At 35.7% G+C, this 25504-nt stretch overlaps 1 protein-coding gene across 2 annotated transcripts in view; it reads right to left on the bottom strand.

Annotated features, from left to right (window-relative positions):
* Positions 1-19926, bottom strand: part of LOC128029983 (zinc finger protein ZFPM2) — a 135086-nt gene extending 115160 nt beyond the window's left edge. For both annotated transcript variants that reach the window (XM_052617431.1, XM_052617432.1), the window contains exon 1: positions 19683-19926. In XM_052617431.1, the coding sequence (XP_052473391.1) occupies positions 19683-19722 (40 nt within the window). In that variant the 5' untranslated portion in view covers positions 19723-19926. The remainder of the gene's footprint in view (positions 1-19682) is intronic.
* Positions 19927-25504: the final 5578 nt, after the last annotated feature.

The following is a 25504-nucleotide window of genomic DNA, read 5'->3' as shown; positions in this document are numbered from 1 at the left end:
ATGCACATGACAATCACATGCGATATATATTTGTGCATAAAACAGTGAACTCAAAACAGAAGTCATTTGTCATTATGTGAAGACTTGCTGGAATGAACTTTCATAAAGCATGTCTATCTGCTCTTTAACCTTAATCCTAATAAGTTTAATCCTAATAAGTGTGCATCTCTATTTTCTTCTTAATTAAAAATATATATTTTTTAATAAAAATCATGTTTGAAAAATATGTCTAAAAATACTTTTAAAAATGTACAGTGCATCAGGGCATTTCTAAAAATCTATCACAAAATTAAGAATGTTGCAACTTTTTGAAACTTTGTTTATAGTAATTAATGAATTTCAACTTCAGTCCAAACTCAGAACATTCTGGTTACTTAATCCTTGTTAAATGACAGGAAATAATTGCTGCATTAAAAGCACAATATTAAAAACTTTTATATTTTTTCAAAAGCAAAATGTGTACCATTGACAATACTTTTATATATTTTGTAACTTACAGTATATTAGGCAAAATGACCTCTTAGTTATTTGTTGAAGCTAATAATCTCCTATAATTGCCCAATATCTTCAATTAATATGCCTGATTCATATATGGTCTATCACAAGCTGTCATGACACGAACACTATCATACTTCCACCTATAAAACTTTAACATTAAACCTTTACTACCTTGCAAACACTAATATTTCCTTTAGCACATGCAAATTTAGTATAAGCAATGAAGATATAATATTTATCATCCGAACAATTGCAGCAGAATATACAGACATGTTCCAAACATCTTTAATCTAAATGTTCAATAACCATCTTTCTGAAGGATTAGCTCATAAGTGGCATGTCAAAGGGAAATATTTCCCTGCGTGATTATTCAGGGCTGGAGATATTCCGATTAAATGTGCTTTTGTTAGTGATACACATTCATTATTCAGTGCAGTCAGCCTTCAGAGTCTTTAGACAAAAATACACTGAAGAAAATCCTCTACAGTAGAAATGAAGGAAGAAAAACACTGAGAATTCACTGACAATATTCACTTCAGAAGAATAAAGAAACCTTTTTTTTTTCTTCTTTAAGGCAGGATTTTAGGTTTTTTTTTTTTTTTTGTGAAACAGCCTAATTATTTATCCAGCAGGTGCTTTATGGCTCTCATTAGTTTTTCACTCTCTTTCAACCGTCAATTAAAAGGTTGAAGTCAATGCTCATCTGGTGCTGATAACACCGTCTGTGGCTAGAGAACAGCACTGTTACAAACAAATTTACAAAGATGCACTGCCTAGACGCCAGTACTGAGAATTTCAAGTTGCATCGCTTAATGCCAAGCCGATTTCACGGAGAGAGCTGGAGAGATACAGTAAGAAGAAGAGGATATAAGCAGGTGTAAGCTGGGTTATGTGAGAACTACAGAGGGTTTGGTGAACACATTTTGATGTAAATTAGAGGAAAACACACATTCTGACTTCCTCCTGGGTGAGGTTTTGGGGTGAGATGTCACCTCAGTGTGGGCTCTCATGTGGACATCTGCCACCCAGAACTTCTCCAATCTGGATCCATCTCACGCCAACTGCAAGAACTGATCAACACCATCACAATCGACATTCACTTCAATTGCTCTCCATCTTATTTCAGTCCTTTTACGTTTTTTCCCCCCTTTCCTACTAGTCAGCAAAAGCACTGGACGATAAGAAGAGGTCCTGCAGTCACATCCAACAAGACCACACACAACTCTGTGCTGTCACATTAATACAAACATGATGATTTTCAGTCAACCAACAGATGATAAAGCTTTCTATCCTCCCCAGACTTTGAGAACAGCACAGTACTTTGTTAAAGAGAGACACTGAGCGGCTCTGACCCTCTACAATGAAAATAAAGGTTTTAAAACTCAGAAATAGACACTAAACTCCAGAAGATTCATTGAGTGAAAAATCTGTTCATTGAAAAAAGTCAAGCAAAAAGTGTGACACAATGCATGAAGCTATATATACACATATTAACACACACACACACAACATAAATAAATAAAATAATATATTAATAATAAATATATATTTTTTTTTTAAATGGTAAAAATTTACCATTTTTATTATAGACTAACAGATAGGTACTCTCACTTCAAACATAATTAAAAAATGCATACAAAAAAATTATCATATTAATTTTTCAGCACAACAAACAATTATTTTTAACAATGAATATACAAATAAATATTGTATAGTAAGAAACAAAAGATGTGATTATGCCTAATCAAAATCATTGGTCAATGGTGGCATCTTGCGGTCAGATATTTTTGTAATGACTGTTAAACTGTACAAATGACTTCACACATAATCAGAAGAAATCATTGACTTGTTTGGTAAACAGCTACATAATATGCAGGACGATGTACAGTCAGTGGGTCATTATCATCAAATAAACCCTTTCAGGTTAATACAAGACCCTCGTGACCAGATCAAGTGGGTTTAGTGCAATAGATCAGAAGTCAAGAGTATGAAATGACACACAAGTACACACCAATACAAACTCACACACCACTTTAAAAGGTCTCTAGCCTTGAACAATATTGATAAAAAAAAAAAAAAAAGCTGGTCAATATACATCATCTGGCTGAGAGGATTATATTCTTATCTAAAATGATATTCAATAAAGTATGACCACAGAAACACGACTGGAGTGCCTCCTGGTCCAGAAAAAAAAGGAAACGTTTTATTGGAATTAAGATCAGTGTCGAGATTAAGAGGAGAAACAGCAGTATGATTCCTGTTGAAGCCGATATTGTACTTTGTGTTCTTTTTTTCTTGCTTTTTGAAACACGTGGAGCAACAGAAACAGGGCTGGGGCTCAGAGAACAGCACTTGTGCTGCCGAAAGGAACTGCGAAAGCTTTTAGTAACAGACCTGAGATGTGCAGATCAGCGGCCTTTAAAAAAGAAAATTTGGACACTTAAGCCATGCTTAAAACTGAGTGAATCTCATTGCATTAGACAACAAAACACAAACCAAATGGCATCCGCATAAAACGAACTCTGAACTAACTTTACTTTCTGAGCCATTTTTGCAATGACTTTTAACCAACTGCTGTCAAGCCCTGCATCTGAATCTCTACTTGTTACAAAGTATGCAAAAAGCAGTATCTCAGAAGTCTAAGGATACTTAGTATTCATGATACGGGAGGTGAACAATACCCGGATGACCTACAATATCTGCTGGGATTCAGAATTGTGCAGCCAGACTTTAATATCTCACACTGTAAAAAAAAGAAGAAAAAAAAAAGAAAGAAATGTATTTTTAAAAGTTGTAAATAAAACAAATAATTTTTTAGTTTCAGTTTTTCTACATCAAAATATGGATAAATCAATGGTGTTGCAGCATGTCTCATCTATAAGTAGTAGTGTATAAATGCTAATTTAAGAAAAAAAAAGTAAATACAAATGCACAGATTCTGATACAGAATTACAAAAAGTAAAAACTGTCCTGCTCAGGTATAGCATGTGACCTGTATAATTTTGTGACGTGTTCTTTGCATAAGCTAGGCATGAAAAAAAGCCTGCTGGATAACATGCATTCATTTGTGCTGCCTAATTAAGTAACTTTCCTCCCCTTTGTTAAGCCCACCAATTACAGACAGCTCATTTGCATACCTGGGGGACACTTGTAGGATGAAACTAAAATTAAGCTCTTGAACTCATTCAAAGCTCAATGTCCCATTGGTCAACGCTTAAAATAAAACAGATGTTTGTCGTTAGGCCCTGTGGTGTTAACCTAATTCTGCTCTTCTGCAAACTGAACGCTCCTTAAATACCATCCGAATCTGACATGACACATGCTTTCATCAGTAAGTGACAAACACGGACTGTGTTCAGAATGGATAACTAGTGTACTTGTTAGGCTTTTCACATGCAATTATAATGCTTCAGGAGTACGAAACATTATTAGTCACATAACCTCATTAGGTTTCACATCTAGTCTAATTCAGTAAGTAAAATATGGTTTTGCATTTCTAAATTTGGAATTCTGGCATCTGTGCCAAAACGTCTTTTGGCAGTCCGATCAAATAATGATTTAACAGAATGATAAAATGGTAAAATTGCAGCTGACATTGCAGCTGATATTCACTGGAAATGGAAAGACAAGTTTAGTGCACTGCATTGTGATATACATTTATATCTTATAAAGTGTGCTCTTTTTTGGAAATACAGCATAGCAGATCTTCTGGGTATCTGAGAACAGTATGCTTACTATGTAGTGCAGAATTAGTAGTATCCAATACTAAACATACATTTTACCTTTAAATTGGTCTAAAGCTATCAGAATGCTAAAGCTATCAGAATACATATACATACATATACATATATATATATATATATATATATATATATATATATATATATACATACATACATACATACATATATATATAAAACCACTTTCAGCAGCATCAGGTTCGCTTGTGGAGTTTGTGTCCTTTTCTTTTGAATTTCATCTAATAGAGCTGAATTAAAGTCGTGCACTACAGCGCCACCCTGGTCAACCCGCGTTATTGCAGGCTTTTACATTAGGCCATGAGATAATGACTACTCAACAACAAAAAAAGGTTACAAAATGTAAAAATGAAAAACGGTTGACATTGTTATTGAGTAATCGTTTCAGCCCTATTATACAAATAAAAGCATTTGAAATGTGACATCAGTCTAATAAACCACCAATGAGTCCACACTTTCAGCACTAAGCATTACATAACTTGATTCATATTTGGAAAAAAAAACACCACTCTCTGTGCCACTAAATTCAAACCATATATATATTTTTCCTCAGCTGTTTGACAGATGTGACAAACACATTCTGCTTCCACTTTAAAAAAAGGAAGATTGCAGCATAGAAATTTCTTGCAATTTACTGAGAATCAAAAACCGATAGCAATAATCACCACACCACTTTAAACATACACATACACAGACTGTCAGAGCACTTGGAATCAGTGTCTTTAAAAAGAGGAAAGAGAAGTAACACACACACACACACACACCAAACTTTGGGTGTGTTCAAATTGCATGATTTATGCAGGACCGAGTCCATGCTGGAGGGGTGTCAAAAAGCAATCAACGTTCCATCTCTGATGAGTCAGGCGACAGCGTGATTCACATCGAGGATGGAAAGCTGATGTGCTGGCCGAGACGAAGGCCAATGTTCCCTGTCGACCCCCTCCTCCCCCCAGCCCCCCTCCAAAATGCCACACAATCACCAGAGATTAGACATGCATCTCAACTCAAAAGCCACAGAAAAAGAAAAAAAAAAAATTGGACATAATTTCTGTCGTGATTATGATAGACTCTTTTATTCCACTTCATCACACAGCTGAGGAGAGCGTTACCATTGACTTACAAATGTCAAAATATGGAAAAAATGCACCCAGCTTAACCACAGAATACGTCTGACTGCCAAAGCGCTGTGAAATGGATGCAAGAGTCTGAAAAGACGTCGCACTCATTTTAGCTACTCATCTCAATGTGCTTTCAAGCATAGATCTCGATTTTTAGACAATTATGAAATACAACAGCTTTATGAACAACATCATGAACAAATCAGTGAGCGGGGCATGAGGAGATATATAAAATTAAATTAAATAAGTAAGAAATAAAAACTTGCAATTATCTGTTTGATATTTTTATCTAACAGAAGAAAATAAGCTTCTATAGAAAAGTCCTGCAAATTTAAATTGTGAAAAGATATTTGACGTATAGATTGATGTTTTGGCTTAATTTTGACAAATGAATTAAATAATGAATTAACTCGCTGGATTAAAAATAAACAGTGTGACAAAAATGCATCATAATATTGGCGGAAACTGTTTTAGCACTTTTTCTTTTTCCTTTCTATCCTCTGTCACTCAACTATCTCTCTGTCTCACAGGCTCTGGCAGTGGAGACTGGACTCTGAACTCAACTTAGACACAGAGTTGGAGGATTTTACAGATGGTCAGGAAGAGGCTTTATCATTTGAGGAGAGGAGAGCGGAGCCCGATTTCACACTGGTGTAAGTGTGTGTGTGTGTGTGTGTGTGTATGTGTGAAAGCAGGCCACCTCTAATCCACTGACTGCAGAGAAGGCCTGCAGCTATCCTGCTGCCCAGCACTGCCCACAATCCTGGCTGCTTCTACAAAGCCATACATGGTGCATAAGAGGCCCAGGCTGAAGGACTCTCAGCTGATATGCCGATAGGTGCTGAACAAAAAGTCCTGAGGGAACCACACGGACCCACACATGCCTGAAAACTAGAGACACATGCAATCACACGCTGAGGCCTATTCATTGCGAACGCGTGGCCACTGACCCGTTCACACCTCAGATCCGGATCAGCACACTTCCACGCTAAAGGCCTGGTCACACTACACTTCCATCCAATGCATGCAAATACAGAAGCACATGGACTTCTTTTCTCAGTCTGCTGCTTTTGGCGTCACAGACCAGGATAGTTTTTAGTGAAGGGGTTGTACGTTCCCTTATTCAAAGCAGGTTTTAAAGGCTGTTATGACCACACGTACAGTAGGATGTCAATAACGTCTGGAGAAAGCAATCCATCAACATCCCCATGCATCTCCATGACAGTCACTTGGTCCTCCCAGATTACATTATATTTTATTATAAGGGATGTACAATATATTAGTGGTCATATTGGTTGTTAAATTGATATATTTAAGCAGATTAAAAAATAACAGAATTCACACAATATTTGTAGTTGGCCTACATACTGAAAACCCCTTGTTTACTTTAAGCTTTTTTTTTTTTTAACTCTGAGATTTTTTCTTAATTCCTAGTTACAGTTCTGAGATATGTTTATATATATATATATATATATATATATATGTTATATTATTTGACTGAAAGGCTATTTTTGGTTTTATTTGCTTCAAAATATACCTAATATTAATATGAATAAATATATATATATATATATATATATATATATATATATATAGATATAGATATAGATATATCTATATATATATATATATATTGAACATTCAAGTTAGCAATACAATAAAGTATATCTATATATATTAGGGGTGCATGATAAATATCAGCCGATAATCAATGCACATCTCGTCAGTAAAGCCGGTTCTCTAATCAGCAGTAAACTCCATCAGGTGCGTGATTTCATTTCACATAGATCAGCTATTATTACACAGAGCCGTTGTTAACTGACAAGCTGCGCAAATCCATGTGACGTTTGGTTTTTTGGACGAATTTGAACTAATTTCTTTGAATTTTTTAAAAAAAGGCTGGTATCTACCAGAAGTAGCTAACTTGTCATGATAACCAGCCAAACCTTGACCACTTACAGTAGATGAACTCAAATCAGCTAATCTTGTTAATCATGCTGCCATTTGTCTTCATAAAAACACAGTTCTAGTTAAATACTGAAGTATGAAAAGTCTATGAACCTGGGGGGAAAAAATCTGAAATATAAAATTCCTATGTTTCTATCGCTCTGTATCTTTTAAACTGCCATAAAGAGAGAAAGTCAGAGAGAAAGAAAACGAGAGCTTTAGAAAAAAATTTAAAACACAGATGGATGTGTGCAATCTTCTCAGTGGAGCTGTTATCTAACAAGGACCGTTTTGTTTGGAGATAATATGGTGAAAGTCATTTTACTACATTCATTAAAGTCCTTTCAAATGTACACCTCCAGGAGCTAATCTTCACAAAAACATGAAAAATGAATGGAGACTGAGATCATTATGATTAAACCATCTATGAACAGTCCAGGACACGTCCTTGATTTTAGTCCTTTCAAACATTCAATGGTGCATTGCTTTCACACACAAACCCTCCCGCATCACGATCAGATCGTGTTTCTGTCCTCCCTATAAAGTGCTTTGGTTCAGATTGGTGCTCAATGAACGTTGGTTATGATGCATTATAAAATGAGTTTCTGAGTTTCTCTCACATTTGAGCAAAAAAGAAAAAGAAAAAGAAAATTCGGATTTGAATCTTGTATAAACAATCACATCAACCCGATCACTTTATTTAGCGTTCATGTAAACACTACATTCAGATTCATTAATCAGAATGATTTCAACCTGATTGAACCAAAAATTGTGCATGTAAATGTAGTCAAATTTCGCCCTAAATTTTTACACGTTAAAAAATAAATACGACCTCACGTTATGTAAATCACATTTACACAATGCCTCCGAAATATTCGTCCGTAGTATTTTTTTTTGGATCGGGTTAGATTTTTTTTTCTTGTCGCATCCATAGCAAGCATTTTGAGAGGTGATTTTTGACAGTTAAGAGTCACCGTTCAAGCGAGAGCCAAAATCCAGAATGGCAATTGTCAAGTTCATCCACTTCGTCTCACAGCACAAAGCACTGTATAGAGATCCTTGCACACTGAGTTCACAGAAATCGGTTGTCTTCTTTTTTAATTTGTGGCTGTAGTATCACTATCAAATGCATCAAACTGAGCCACTGATATCCTGAAATAAATGGTGAATCACCCGGGATTATCCCACGCTTCGTAATAAGGAGGGAGAACTCACTATATTTTAGGATTGGATGGATCATATATTTCCTTTCTTTTGAAGATTTTTTTTTTTTAAGAAGTGAGAAGAAAACAAAATCATCTTCGCTGCTTGAAGACTTAGTTTAGTGCTGTTTTGTGATTTTTTTTTTAGCAACTGATTAATTAATACGCATTGGACTCAGTGTGCAAGGTTTCTGTACATGACAAATTTCTAGTATTTCAAATATGAAAAAATGCATACGGAAATTTGAATATCTGTTAAAGGCAATTTATCAAATTTAAGGAGCCAAGAAGCATACATACTCTCCTCAAAGCTAAAAGATGTGGACAAAACTCATGTAAAAATGAATAATGTTGAATGTAAATCACCTCACAGCAGAAGCTACCACACTTGATCACTGTGCTATGACTATTCTGATGAGACCAGTGGGAGATGAGAGAGAAGGAGACAAATATATATGTGACCTTTTTGTCCTTCACGTTTGCCAAGCTTCAATCTGAGAGAGGGAATCAAACACAATGATCCGATCATCCGAAACTCGCTGTCAAATGCAGAGCCAGACATCAATCAATCAGCACTTTCTTTTTTTTCTCTCTTATCATTTGACCCATGTGTTATCCTGTTTCAGTGCTTAAGAAAGTTGATGATGGTCAAATGTGTGCCTCTGCAAATCCTAGCAAACATTCAAACACATGTATACAAAAAAAAAAAAAAAAAGGATAGTCATACAGATTTATGACAATATTAGGGTGAGTAATTGGTGACAGAATGTTCAGATTTGTGTGAACTTTCACTTTAAAGTCAAATCCTGGTAAACATTCTCTGTGTGTCCTGACACATATGAACGCAAAATACAGATATGCGTGAATCAGATGATAAAACAGGTTTTTACAGAAAGTCCATCTCATGACACGACAAACCCTGTCAAATCAATGCACAGCTTTGCCCTTAAAGCATTAACATGTTCTGGGGGTTTACTTTGTATTTCTTACACATCTGACTTAAATTGTTGATCTGTTTATTTTCCAGAGCTTTGTCTCCAGTGATTTTCCAGTCAGTCTGAAACATGATGTCCGCTTTATATTACAGGCTTGAGGAAACGCTGATGTACAAATTGAAGTGAAAGGCCTGATGTTTAATCCTCCCCAGCACCTTTCCATAATGATGTATTCCAAGAAATGCCAGAGAAATGCCTAAACCCCTCCATCAGATACACACACGCTGCTCTAATTCCTGCCAGAAACTCACACTTCAATATATCTGTCATCAGGTCAATGAATATGAAAAATATATTCCCTGTAAAGGATCTCATGTCTCCCTCATGTCGTTCCATACCCGTAAGACCTTCGTTCATCTTTGGAACACAAATTAAGTTATTTTTGATGAAATCCAAGAGCTTTCTGACCCTGCATAGACAACAAGACAACTGACAACTCTCCACAACTGACACAGAAGTTGGCATGATGACGTAGAACACGCGGTACTCTCGTATTTCATCAAAAATATCTTCATTTGTGTTCTGAAGATGAACGAAGGACTTACGGGTTTGGAATGACATGAGGGTGAGTAATTACTGTATGACATCATTTTCATTTTTGGGTGAACTATCCCTTTAAAATTAGCAAAAAAGTGACATCATCATCATGAGCTCATGATGTGCATTTGTGTGCAATCCATGTTTACTATTGCAAAGAAACAGAAAATCACAAAAAAGAGATCTCTTTAAAATCTCACTTATTACTCCTAGACAAAAAGGAAATTAAACGCAAATAATGCAAATAAAAGACTCTTTCTACTGAGAAAAAGACTCAATCTCACGTGTCTCCTCAAGAGTTTGAAATGAGATCTCAAGTTCGATAAAGGCAGAAATCGAAAATTGGAGATAAATAAAAATACATACACAAAAGAATAAAATAATCAGAAAATAAATAGGTAAATGACAAATAAATAATGCATAAAACAAACATACATTCATTAGAGATCAACATAATAAGAAAGTAATCAGTAAATAAATAGGTAAATGGAAAAACAAGTAAAAACAGACAAGATCATCTCAGTTGTTTCTCTAAAGACACCAGTAACATTAACCGTAAATAAGAAAGTGTCTCACACTGTGCTCAGATTTCTCAAAACATCAGATCTGGTATTTATATTTCAATAAAAAATGTATCATAAGCTCAGAAAAAACGTATCCCTCTCACACACACACACACACACACAAACACTCTTTACACAAGTCAATATCCATATTCATTACATGCTAAGATTTCCGCTGATAAAGTTTTGGCGGGCAGATTGGCGGTCTAACCCGTGAAACACTTAATTGAGCTGTATCTCACGCTGGTGATGTTCAGAGCCAAGGTGAAGGAGACGTGTGAGTGAAATGAGTGAATTCATGTTGTGGCCCCTTCACTCTCTCTCTCTTTCTCTCTCGGTTTCTCATTTGGCAGGGGCCAAACAGAGAAGGGTAAATGAAGCGATTGTGTCCCATAGGCAGGAGTGGGTGGGTGGGTGGGGGGGTGCAAGCGTCTGTGTGTTGGGCTCCCCGGGGGCTATTCTGAGCCTGATGAGGTATATAACCATGCTGGAACCAAACTGCAAACTGAGCTACAACTGGGACCTCTGGGAGAACAAGTGGGAGAGACAGAGAGAGAAGTTGTTGAACGCTGCAGACGGGCTGCACTAATAAAGTAACTAGTAAAACTACATTGACAACTATCTTTACTTCATTATTCATCATGTTATTGAAGTATTATTAGTTCTATTTCTTGCACATTTCATGCTGTACATTTAACACTGTCATTCTAATTCATCTGTTTTCATGCCAGATAAATACTGCTCGGATTGTGAAAGGAATATACAGGTGCATCTCAATAAATTAGAATGTCGTGGAAAAGTTGCTTTATTTCAGTAATTCAACTCAAATTGTGAAACTTGTGTATTAAAAAAATTCAATGCACACAGACTGAAGTCGTTTAAGTCTTTGGTTCTTTTAATGATTTTGGCTCACATTTGACAAAAACCCACCAATTCACTATCTCAACAAATTAAAATATGGTGATGTGCCAATCAGTTAATCAACTCTAAATGAACTTTTCCACGACATTCTAATTTATTGAGATGCATCTGTAATTCTTTTATAAAGAAAATAAAAATACATGAACATATAAAATATGTGAACCTGGATCACAAACACTAAAGTGTCAATTTTCTGAAATTGAGATTTGTACATCATCTGAAAGCTGAATAAATAAGCTTTCCATTGATGTATGGTTTCATACATAAGGGATCAGACAATATTTGACTGAGATACTAACTAACTACCGGTATTTGAAAATCTAGAATCAAAAATTACGTTTTGATATATTTACGGTAGGAAATTTACAAAAACATCTTCACGGAACATGATTTTTACTTAATATCATAATGACCCATACAATGTTTTTTGGCTTTTGCTAAAAATATACCCCAGTGACTTGAGACTGGTTTTGTGCTCCAGGGTCACGTATGTTATACCCTGCTATTTAATTTCATTGGTGTCCTGAAGAATCATCTGAGATGTAAAAGTCATCTTTATTCTTCAATATCAGACTTTAAATACTGATGATCCAACCTTCCATTTCTATCTTGATCTGAATGCAGGCCAGAGAAAGCAAGGAGACAGACAGAGCAGAAAGGGCCCAATCGATGATCTGAGAGTCTAAACTAGATTTCGAAGCAGTTTGCCACTCTCTGCAGCAAGATAAGATAAACTTTCTTTGACCTGAGCGATGAAGTTGCCATGGCGATCAGGGAGTACACTTTCCCTATTGATATTGTGCTGATGTAACAACCAATAGAACCAGATCGCGTGACCGATAGAGCTGATTAATTAATACCAATATTGATCTGTTTAAGCAAGACACAAGGCTATTAACTCTAAGGCTGAAAGTCAATTGTTACCTGGAGCTCGATAGACTGATCACTGATAAACTAAACAACAGACGACACAGATTAGTCAAGTACAATTTCTGAGACGTGATCTTGTTAGGTCCTTCAAGACAGAGTCAAAGGAAAAAGTTGACTAAAGGGACAGTTCACCCAAAAAATCTTTTGCTCACACTGATTGTGAACACATGGTGAAAGGAGAAACCAATCGAAAAGTACTATGAAAGTGGTCAAAATAACTAAAATGAGTCCACTCTACTAAGTATAGCATAAGGTTACTAAGATTGTAAATGTTTTTTGAAAAAATGCTTACCAGGGCTGTATTTTTTTGATCAAAAATACTGTAAAAACAGTAATATTATGAAATATTATTACAATTTAAAATAAATGTTTTCTATTTTTATTCATTTTAAAATCTTCAGCATCTTCAGTGTCACATGATCATTCAGAAATCATTCTAAGATGCTGATTTGCTGAATCAATTAAACTGAAAACTTAAAATTTTTGTGGAAACTGGGATACATTTTATTGGGAATTCTGTGATGAACAGAAAGCTCAAAAGAACAGCAATGATTTGAAGTACTTTTGTAACAATAAAACTCTTTACTATAACTTCTGATCAATTTAATATTTTTTTTATTTATAATTAAATTTTTAATTAGAGAGGGTAAATAATGACACAATCTTCATTTATGGGTAAACTATTCCTATCATCAACCGTAAGGAAATTACTGAATGATTAACAACTAACAGGCTCATGAGAATGAATGAATTCAGAGTTTAAACTAATGTGAATCTGAAGGGACAACCATAAATTGATGAGTTCCTCTTTTGAGATGAAAATATTGTTTACAGTGTTTCTTTCTGTGCAAATATCAGAGCAGTAAAAAAAGAAAGAAATTGCCATCAGGAATCATCTGTGAGGAATTCAGGAAAAAGGAAGATAAAGAGGAAACTTTGGCAGGAAATGACCTCCACCTTTTGAAACCACTAACCCTGATGCATCATGGACTGTTTTCCAACACAGTGAGAGAAACAGACAGACAAACTGACAGCAGGAGAGGACTGGAAAAGGGGAATGTTTGGGAGAAAGGATGGATCAGAGAGACAGAAATGACAGCATTCCTCCTCTCCAATGATGGATGTGCAAACTCTTCATGCACATCTGTATTTTCTTCCCAGGAAATGTAAGTGGACACTCTACATACACACTCACTCAATGGAATTACAACAGTGACGCTTAAAAACACAACATTCCTAATCAGTTCATTTCTCTGGTAACCAGCAATAACAATACCTGAAATATAGTCCATGCAAGTACAAAAACAAAAAATGCAAGCTACACAAAATTCAATTAAATAAAAAAAGTAAAATGGGTCTGATTTTTTTTTCATATCGCAACTCATGTTGCATTGCATTTTCAACATGAAATAAACACAAAGCAGGCACTAAAGCAAACATTAATGTTTACTGTTCTTTTCCAGACAACTTTCTTTCAGATTAACTATTTCTTTTTTTATATATAGATCATTGTGCATTCAGAAATGCATCAGTTTATTCTGGTAATTTTGTCATAAATAATTGCATGCTTTTTATTTATTTACAGTAAACATCTAGTTGAGAACATGAAAAACACCCAATAAAAAAAGACACACACACACACACAAAAAAAACCCTAATAAAACAGGGATATATCAGCAGTTCCATGTGTACCGAATATCATAATATACAATTTAAAATGTCTATATATTATATTATATATATATATATATATATATATATATATATATATATATATATATATATATAAACACAAAGATTCAAAAAGAGAGATTCCATGCATTACAAAAAAAAAAAAAAAAAACTTTTTAGCTTGACTTTCTATTTTTTTGTCCTGTCAATAGTGACAATTTTAAACAATGAATTTTTTTTTACTGTGCAAAAAATTGCATTTGTGTCTTGATAAAAGCAAGAGATTAAAAATACTGTCTATACATCGGTGCATTTGCTTTCTGTAAATTTGTGGAGTCAAATGGCTCCGTCAGCTTAGACAAGGCAAAACAATGCAAGCTGTTATTGGCAGCCAACAGATGTCGAAAAAGGAAAGTTGGCATCCAGCAGGCATTCCGTCATGAGACAGATCTATGAGGAACACAAAAAACTGCACACTTTCATCAGAGGAATTTACCAAAAAAAGGTCTCAAGTAGAGAAAGTCTTCTCAGAGGAGTTTCATTATTACCACAACAACGTCCTCCTCCAAAACCATTGGATGCTTGATTTGGTTTAGACAATAGTTCAGCTGACACAAACACAGTCTCACAGTGGCAATAATTTCCCTAATAATGAAACACAATGAACAGACCACAGACACAAAAATGTAAGCTCCATATACATTCAATAATTTGATCAAATAAAAAGGCTCAAAAATAGAACAGAATACAGTAAATCAACTGACTGGTGAACCACTGAATACAAACCACACACACCATCCTGTTTCATCTCCAACATAAACATATCCATGAACACACACACACACACACACACACACTGACATGTTGGCAGCCAAGTCGGCAAACACTCTCACTGCACCACTATAAGTTGCTGTGATAAACCCCGTCCAGAGACAGACGTGTCACCTGATAGGCCTGGTGGAGCTCTCGTATGACATCATCATCTGCTGGGCGGGGCCAAGACGATAACACACTTAATATGAAGTCATACTCACAGTCCATTACACACACACACATTCACATAGAGCAAAAACAAACCTCCACCCGAGGTCTTCAGCACCGAAAGCTGACAAATCCTCCATATACTTCAGTTTTGAGTGTAATCCTCATTTGGATTGATTCTGGATCTCAAAAAAAGACACTTTAAAGTAGCTATTTCAGTCAGTCAGTCAGTGTTTCCTTTGTCAACTGTCAGCTGAAATATTTGATGTTAGAAATAAAACTGCACTTGACTGTGTTGTTGAAGCCCTGGTGGTTAGAATTAGTTTATCTAGTGAACATCCTGCCTTAACAGCATGCTACTACTACTGCTCATTTGCATAAAGTGACATTCCCAATGGTTGTTTAAAATGAATGACTTTAGGTGACTACAAACTGCTGTCAGTGTGATCGCCCCTTGGGTCCCTTATATGGGATAAGGCTATCCCAGAATGCACAGCAACAAGATCAATGAAAGAAATATTGATCAAAAAGTAAGTATTACAAGTATAATCTAATAAAAAATATACTATTATTCTAAATTCTATAAACATGCTAAATCCAAACTGTACTGAAATCAACTGTTTCTAAAATGACTTCTATTCCATTTCTTTGCAGAGCATGGTGCTAGCAGTACGGTCCATTTTCTTTTATTTGATTAGCCATCGCAATCATTTTGACATTGATGAGCACTGTGAGTTCGCTGAAGAAGACTAGTCTAAAAGTTTTACTTTTTGTCATCCAAACGCAGTGGAAATGCAGCAGAGCAGCATCAAGAACGTCGAAAATCAGGGGCAACAATTTGGCCAAGGTCATGGGTTCGATTCTCTTGAAGTGCATGGTCTGATCAAATGTACACTTTAAATGCAATTCAAGTCAAGTGCAATATTCAAGTTTGAGCGTCTGCCTAATGCATAATTCAGGATCAAGTTTTCAAAGTTGCATTTTTAGGCTGGTCTGCCTCAACGATCAGTGCTCGTCAATGTCAAAGTGATTGAGATGACCAATCAAATTAAAGAAAGCCGGCTTTACTGTTCACAGAATCTGAACACAAATTCCAGCATGATGCTTCAGTTTTAAAAGTGAAAGAGTGTGAGTTAAATGTAGCTGAAATGTTTTAATGATGATACCTATGTAGGCAGAAGACAACAAGGCAACTAGCTTTTGAAAAAGAGCAGAGACACGGTACAGTTTATCATCTCACAAAGCAAATTGACGTTTAGAAGCGTACAGACCTGCAGCGAGTGTAAACAGATGGAGAGAGTCCTTACCCATCAACCTGCCTGCTCTCCAAGTCCACACGTGCAACACGGGGGGCTATTTTACAGACAAATTACACCACGGGGCATGCTTTCCATTCTTCAACCTGTGTATCAGCCCTGCGTATTAAAGCGACACCAGGCATTCCTCAGAACAGACTGAGACAGAACGCTCTCCTGTGAAGCTAAGCGTGCTTCATCCCTAACACATCAGCAATATTTTCATCTCTTCCTGTCATAAATTTTCACTGGCCCCGGCTCGGCCCGGTTAACAATCGGACCAATTTATTGGCATATTGGCATGAGGTGATAAGGGCTAAAAACAACAGCGGTGAGCAGCCGCTAGTGGAGATGAGCTGATAACACAGATATGAGCTCCCATAGAAAACATCTCACCCTCCATAACCTCTCTATCAAACCCTTATTACGATGAGAAGAACGGAAAGAGGAAAGGGTGAGAGGGGTCTTCAAATCGCCGGTGGGGGCAGGGACCAAAACCAAAGCAAAATAAAAATGTATAAAAAAATGGAATCAGATGTAACGTTTCATGGCCATAAAAACAAGGAGGAGAAATACATAATTTATCACAGTATTATCAGGACATCCAGGCAGCCTAATCAAGGAGCAGTGGATGACTATTTTTTGCCTTATCATCCAAAGTGGTGGAAACGGAGAGGGAATTATCAGCCGGCTGCAGATTGCTGGGTTGGAATTTTAATGGTAATAATCGCAGCTCTGATGGTATATCTCCCTGCCTTATCTTTCCCATTATCTGGCCCTATCTCACAGGCATCGCTGCAAATTAATGGTGCTTTTTCAGCACAGCCTTTTTATCATTGCTCAGAGAGCACCCAAGGGGAGAGAATAAGCAAAATATTAAAATACTGCATAAATCACAATTTTAGATAACCGACCAATGTATGGCGGTGGTGGTGGTGGGGTCGAGGGGGGTTTACAGTGCCCGACAACCTTTTTGTCCTTTAGAATGACTCTGTCTCTCTGTGCACTGGATCAGACGGCCTCTTCCTTTCTCTTCCCTCTTCCTGAAGTGCCGGAGAGAGGAACTATGGGCTCCGCGTGACCTTTTGGAACCAGAGACAATACCCTGATATCATGAATGAGCTGTGAGAGCTGTTAGATAACTCAGACCTCAGTTCCTGGACATCTCGGATGCATTTCAGAAGGAAATCGACGCAGATCGATTTGCATGCAAACACCTCGGTCAACTGTTTAATGACTCAAGCTGATTTCGGGTTCTCAAAAGCTGTCATGCTTGTCGAATGCGATAACAGAAAGTACCACATCAAACAAAATATGCAAAGATTGCTTTGCACTGACTGAAAGCCTTCAAACCTATTTGTATTTACTGTACTGTATACTAATGCAGTCAAACAATATTTGCTGAAAAGTCTAAGAGAATACAAATCAATGTGTCACCCAAATGACAGGATGGTCAAAATAAGCCATTTTCAAAAGGAATATATATTTTTAAATCAGTTAAATTTAACTTGAACCCTAAAATATATGTACATGAGCTCAAAAGAAGCATATACGGTCTCAAATTCATACACACCACAGAAATGTTTCCTTTCCAACATACAAATATCGAGCAGCGATAAATACAAGGCTTTTAGAATTGTGTAACTAGTTTATCTCGCTTGTTCCCATCTCCTTGGCTCAGTTTAACATGTTCCTAAAAAAAGAGAAAAACATTTCACAAAAGAGGACCAAGATTCTTCGTCCTTCCTTTCTGCGGTCCAAACACACACACACACACACACACACACTTCTAAAGGCCCTGATCAGAGATCGCACCTCGGCTCTTTCATTCACGAAAGATGAATGCAACAATAGCCAGCCTATTTATTTATCCAAAAGACAGAACTGCAATCTTATTGTCTAAACCTTTCACTTCGCGACGTGCTGAAAATATTCATAACACTGTCCTAAAAATAGGGCCTAAAAAAAAATTGAAATGCCCAAGCTACTGATGCTGTATATTTTATGAAACACATTATTTATTTAACTCTGTAGAGCTCTGCAGATTATTCTAGATGTGTCATATTTATTAAATATGAAATTTATTTTAGACCACAGAAATACTTTTTGGAAGAATGCATTTACAGAATGCAACAACACATTTCGATATCGAGTAAAAAGGCAAGTAATTAATTCACTCTTTTTTTTCTAATTGCATCATCATAAATACAGGAATGATATTTCAGTCTTTATTAGCTTACATTAGGGATTATGGGCAATTTTTTTCTGATATCCACAGATGACTCTAAACAGATCGTAAAAACCTTTAAAAGAAACGTTTGACGTAAAACTACAGTGACCTAAAAACTGAATGACAAATCAGCTTTCATCATTTTATACAGCATGCCAAACATGTTGAATTAAAACATGACATTGAAATGTCATAACCAATTTATTGCCTGTTAATCATGGAAAACATCTTCAAATGGTCAAAAACAAAAAGACTGAATCGACTCAAAACATTATTCACACCTTTTTTTAAACAATCAGCTGGACATCTTCAAATCTAAAACAAGAAAAAATAAAAAATAAAAATAAAAATCAGGTCATGAGATTCTCACTACAGAACACAAAACTTCCAGCACTAAACAAACACATGCATAACTATTACAAAAGCACAAAAACAGTTGCATTTAATTATTGATTTACCTTATTCTGTCTGATAGCCTATAATAAATCTAAAAATGTATATAAAGAATAAAAACAAAGAAAAATGTAAAACATATCAAAAAAGACTTCAAATATCACTATTTTGACAAAAATCAACACATTGCCTCAACAAAAAGGACTGACTGTAAACAGACCCGAGGCTTTGCAAGAAACAGCGTAACATCTTCAAATCGAAAACAACTACTTTATTCAGTCTCTGTGATTGACACTATATGAAACTTTCCGAATTAAATAAGCACGTGCATAAATATTACATATAAGCAAAGACACAACAAAGCTAGAATATGCACGGGTTATAAGTAAATTCAAAATGAAAGCATAACAAACAACTCTTTAAAATGTTACACTGACCGTACCACGCGAAAAATAAGCCTCGCCAAATATAAAAACACCGAATCATCAAATAGATTTACTGGAAGAAGGACTGAAAGAAGAAGATCTGCACCTGCTGCTAGCAGTTGTCATAATAAACGGATCTATCTCTATCTCTCTTTCGTCCAACTTTACTCCGCGTGGCTTTGAAACAAATAATAATAATAATAAACAGAGGAACTTACGTTTGATTTGCCGGGGGTTGCTCTGCTTTCTGCGGGACATGTTGATCCGGATGATTATTGATTATTAATTATTATTCTAGATTATTATGAGAGGTTATTATGGATCATCCAAAAGCCGAACGGGTCGCAGAAGGATTGAGAATTATTCACAGGCTCTGTCTTTCACACACGCGTCCCTTCGCTCAGTGCGTGCGCACGAGTGTGTGTGTGTGTGTGCTGGTGTGTGGGTGCGCGCGCGCGCGGAGCAGCCGTCCGCTCGGACTGAAGGCGGAGGGGAAGGCGTTTCGCGCTTTTGTTTGAACATGAAGTTTGATCCACCGCGGGCGCCATACAAACACAATCCTTCACATATAAGGCTGTTAAACTTCACCGTTCATGCGTATTATTGTTCCAAAAAGCGCCAATGTGTTGATTCTTTTTTTGCATAAAAGTTATTTAAAAGGTTTGATATATGTACTCTAATAAGGGATCTCAACTCGCTTAATCTTCTTATGACTGATCTCAATTTATTTTAATTTTGCAACAGAGTAAACAACAATCAATAAACGTTTAGGCAGCAAGCCTTATTCATTGAGTCATAGGTTTGATGGATGGAAACCCCTAATAAAACATACTTATTTATGTACTGTCTTTATTTAGCTATCGAGTATAAAGAGTTATCAGATATTATCTGTGTCCTCAGAACTGCCATAGTGAGAAGAACTGCCTGCGTTTCTTTAGCCAATCAAAAACCTAAATTACTTGCCAATCATTATCTATGTTATTTTTGGTTGGCTGTCATTCTTTGGAGGGCGGGGATTTGAAACAGGTGTGGTTGAAGTTAGATAATAACGCATTTAAAGACATCCGTTGAAACTACAACGTTTAAGCATTAGTTGAAATATAACTATAGTATTTAATGTATATCATAATGGCTGGGCTGCCAAAAACTGTATGTGTGTTCCGCTGACTACCGCGTGCATTTTTGCGCATTCATGTTGTCGTGACTTTGTCTGTTTACTGTATATTTATTGGAATTTTCATAAACTAAAAAAAAAAAAAAAATGTTTGGTTAATTTTGTGTGTGTGTGAATTAAATTAGAAAAAATTTGTAATTCATTTTTTAATTAAAAAAAGAGTTTGACAAATATACAAATATAATATATATATTTTTAAATATAACATGTTAATTAATCGTTTTTTACTTTGGTATCTAAAAATAATATAGAGAAACAATGACATTTTGACAGTATACATATATAATTATTTTAATTCTGAATACTGATTGACATGTAGATTAATATAATTTCTGTGCATCAGTAAAACTCCCTCTTATATGATCTAGGGGAAATCTTCATAATTAACTTTCACAGCTCTTTTGTTTCTGTCTATTTGTGAATTTTGTAATTTATTTTTGTAAATTAATTTTAACATGTTATTGATTCGGTGCAGTTCAGTTTTATTTGTTGAACACAAAAAAAACTCTAAAGCAGTAAGTAAATTAAAGCCATCAAAATATTTTGTTTAATATAAAGAGCAAAGAACAAAGATCAAATGTTAAATGGCTCAAATGATTTTCCATGACTTTACTGGGTGGGGATTTCTAATTTTTTTTTTTTTCTAACTTTTTCAGAAATCACCTGAAAACAAACACAAATGGAAAACAAAATGTTTTACTTAAAAAAAGTGATCTTCAACTAACTCAAGACTTTCACTGTGCTACTTTCAGCGTGTTTTTGATGAAAAATACGTTCATATATATTCAAAAATCCTGCAACTTCCACGTCACAGAAAATCCCTTTACTCAAATTGGAAGTATCATTTCTTAAACAGTTTCAGGGCCCGGAAATCGCCTTCTTCAATTAGCCAGTTGAACTGCCAAGGAAGACAACCAAGTGGCCTGTGAAATTATCTTGTAACCCAATTCCAGGACTTTGGAATCGAGTCTGAAACTACGGCATAATTTCAAGGGGTTAACTAGTCATCGGAGCTGCACCTTGAGGAAACCTTTATCTGCCTCTGTGCAGTTTGCTTCTGCTTTCACCAGCCATTACACTCTGCTGGCAAGAAGTGTGCTCTTCCCAGCATCCTCTGCTCCAGCGCTGGTGGCCTGTGAGCTCCAGCCATGAAGGAGAAAAAAACTTTAGCGATTTACAGCTAAGTTCTAGTTCTGGTTCAGATCTAGATGTCGATGAAAACGATGGTGAAAATCTACATCAAATTTGTATCACTTCATTATATTACATTTTTTAAAGCTCATCCTTATTTGTCTATTAGCTACAACTAGATATGCTCTAATGCAAATTTAACACTGCTTTGTGTCATTTTTGTGACACTTTCAAACATTGCTCTGTTGTTTGAGTGGCCTGACATGTCAACTTCCTGCTCAACCAATTGCTTGAGTTTGGGGAGGGACTAAACATTTGGCCGAACCAATGGCAGACAGTCATTATTTTTGGTGCTATTAGTGGCACACTGAGCCTCATGCCAACATAAAACCAAAACTGCATGTTCTTGGTCTTATACATGAAGCATTTGTGCATATTGTTCCAAATCTTTTATCAAAATGTAATACCATGCAATTTCTCAACGAATACAAATTAAAAGATAATGGTGCTTCATGTTGTGTTTAAAGATATAGTTCACCCATAAATGAAAACTTGCTGAAAATTTACTTATACCCTCCGGCCAACCAAGATGTGAGTTTGTTTCTTCATCTTGTTTCTTCAGATTTGGAGAAATTTAGCATTACATTACTTGCTCACCAATGAATCCTCTGCAGTGAATGGGTGCCGTCAGAACGAGAGTTGATTAAAAACATCACAATCATCCATGATACTAATCCTTCAATTATGAAGCGAAAAGCTGATTTTTTTTTTTTTAATACAAATATCATTTACTTCAGCACACCATGCACTTCTCCCTTGATTTTGTTTTAGGTGATTAGTGATTAACTGAATAATACTTTATGCTGTTTTCTAAATAATATTAAACAGCTATTTCTGAATATTTTACATAATTATCATTTTACATAATTATACATTTTCTCATCTAATCTTTTTTAAGCTTATTTCCTGTTTCCCGTTGTAATAAAAAATATATAATTTTATTGATCCGTCCTAAAATAAACCAACATTTGTAGATAAAGATAAAATTATTTTTCATGAAAATATTACAAATATTTCCATACTTAAACATGGTGGTTTTTCAGAATTCCTAAGACACTGACTTTATGCATGATAGAATTAGACTTCCAGCAAACTGAAAGCTCTCAGTCTGGATCTACAGCCATTCTGACACTTCTGTAAAAAGCTATTAAATTCTAAGTTATAAAAGCACATTCTATTCTCAGTCCATTCACAGCTGTTTCCTTGAACTCTGCACCCTTTGTAAATAAGAGTAATATGTTGCATATATGCTTATTTCTGTAGTGTGCTCACCTTTCAGCAGTTTCATTGGAAGGCCACAGGTGTCACAGTCTGTTGTTTTGTGTCATTCTGAATAGGGCTGAGTATGTCTTCTCCGACCCTCCTTGAGCTCCTGTGGCAGGTCATCGGCGGCGCATGTGGTTTGTATTAACGAGCACCTCCAAATTAATTAAGTGACCCCAGGCAAGTGCAGTGCCACACTGTCCTTTCTGCACTGTCTTACATTTGAAAACATGTTTCATTTCTTTAAAAAGCTGTATGCACATTTGCAAAGAATTAAAGGCTGTTTAAACCAATCAATAATTGAATCAAAGTGTTTTGCTGCAGGAGATATAACTGCAGGAGGAAGCTGTGTATAAAGGCACCACAAAATCAGTCACAATGATCAGGAAACGCTGCTCTTTCTTAATTCAGCCTTGTATTTTGTTTCGGGGCAGATTAAATGAATCCAGGCACACCAGGTCAGATAACAAATGTGGCTGTAAAATATTGTTTAATAATATACTGTATAATAAAGATTGCTAAGGTGTTGTTCATTCCAAATTCAAAGCACACCGAGACAGCCACTGCTGCATGCATGTAATCAAATATAGTTGCGTTTGGTAGCAATGCATTATTGAACTGAATTTCCTCCATTTAAAGACTGACCAATAAAGTTTCTAGACTGAATATTCAGATTATATAATTATGAAGTTATCAACCTACTTGACTGGTTGATTAACATAAGTCACACTGTCTAATGTAATTTTTAATATTTGAAATCAAATAATTTGATCAAAATATTCCAATAATATCAATAATAATAATCATAATAATAACAACAACATGGCTGAACTTTAGCATTATTGAAGGATGTTTATTTTTGCAATGACTTTTAATTTTAACCGAAAAGCAGTTAATTCCTTTTTTTTTTTTGCTTTTAATATTCCAAGTGTTATTTTTCTTTATTTAATCGATGTTTCAAACAAACAAAACATTATACTGTGAATATTGTTCAAAAAAATTATAATATATATATTTTTTTTCTTGTAAATATCTTTTCCATTTCCATCCTTTTTTTTTTTTTTTTTAGTTCCAATTTATAAATAACATCATCTTCCAAGAAGTGACATTATTTTTGCTGGAGGAGAAAACATCAGCAGAAAGTTCTTTCTTTCTTTCTTTCCTTTTCTTTCTTTCTTTCTTTCATCCCTTAAAACTCACAAAATCCAGTTTCTTAATGACATCATCCTCCAGGAAGTGCCTTTTCTTCTTCTTCTTTTTTTTTTAATTGATTGATTGATTGATTTATTTATTGAAATTCTTAAGATCCTGAATTTTTCCCCCTTTATCTTCAAGATATTTTCCATCCTGATTTTATTTTTCTAAATCCTATTGAAACTAACAAAAGCCAGTTCCTTAATGACATCACCTTCCAGGAAGTGTAATCATTTTTGGTGGGAGAGAACCAAACAACAGAAACATCTGTTGGTGTTAACAATAAACTAAAATAATCCTGTGAAGTTTCAAGATACACACTTACATAAATGTGTATCGTGAAACATCTCATTTAGTTTAAACAAGCAGTAGAAAGTTCTGCTTTCGACATTTCCCATGCCAAAACTCTCCAAAAATAGCCAGATGTTGAGGCTTCTTTGAGTGTAAATTCAGAGAGTCCAGTTAAACTGTGATCTCCAGATTCATTTCCCACCACAGCTCGAATTGTGCTGGTCCCACAATTTGACTGACAGGTACAAATCTGTGTGAGGTGGAGGGCGCCTCCATCATGGGCTGCAGCAGATGGTTGAAATAATTAACATGATGCTGTTCTCATCGCAGGGGAAATCAGTGGCATAGAGCTCATGCCGCTGCTGCTTTAACACAAATACAGTGAGGAGTTTAATGCTAACATTAACTGAAAGGATTCATGAGGCATATGGGATAGTGCTGTGATGATAAGAAATGCACCGTCATAGACTTACAGGAAAATACGTATTTCAGTGGTGAAGATCAAGCTAATAACTGGCACCAATAATTAAATCTAAATGGTAACTTCTCAAGAATATCAACCTGACTACACAGGTTACACTAATGAAAGTCATTTATAATGGTTCGCGCAAAAAAAATAAAAAAAATAAAGCACGTTTTTTCTTTTCACACAGCAAAATCACTTTAAACGAGGTGTGTGTGTGTGTGTGTGTGTGTAGCTAAATATATCCACATCTGCCTCCAGCACATTTAAATATGATTTACTGCCGTCTGAACTTCAGCATCAGCATCAACGGTGGCTCTTGAAGACGCAAGGCTGATTTTCTGCTGTATGATGCCACACCAACTGGCATTATGGGACTGGCTGCTCTCCAGAGGAGGTGACTGTGAGTGTGTGTGGGCGCTGTTAGACAGCTGGAGGAGTGCATGAGCATCAAGGCCATGCAT

This window comes from Carassius gibelio, chromosome A16, assembly GCF_023724105.1.
Source record: "Carassius gibelio isolate Cgi1373 ecotype wild population from Czech Republic chromosome A16, carGib1.2-hapl.c, whole genome shotgun sequence".
NCBI classification, from domain to species: Eukaryota; Metazoa; Chordata; class Actinopteri; order Cypriniformes; family Cyprinidae; genus Carassius; species Carassius gibelio.
Note: the sequence above shows the minus strand (reverse complement) of the source record. Positions and strands in the feature narration are given on the sequence as shown.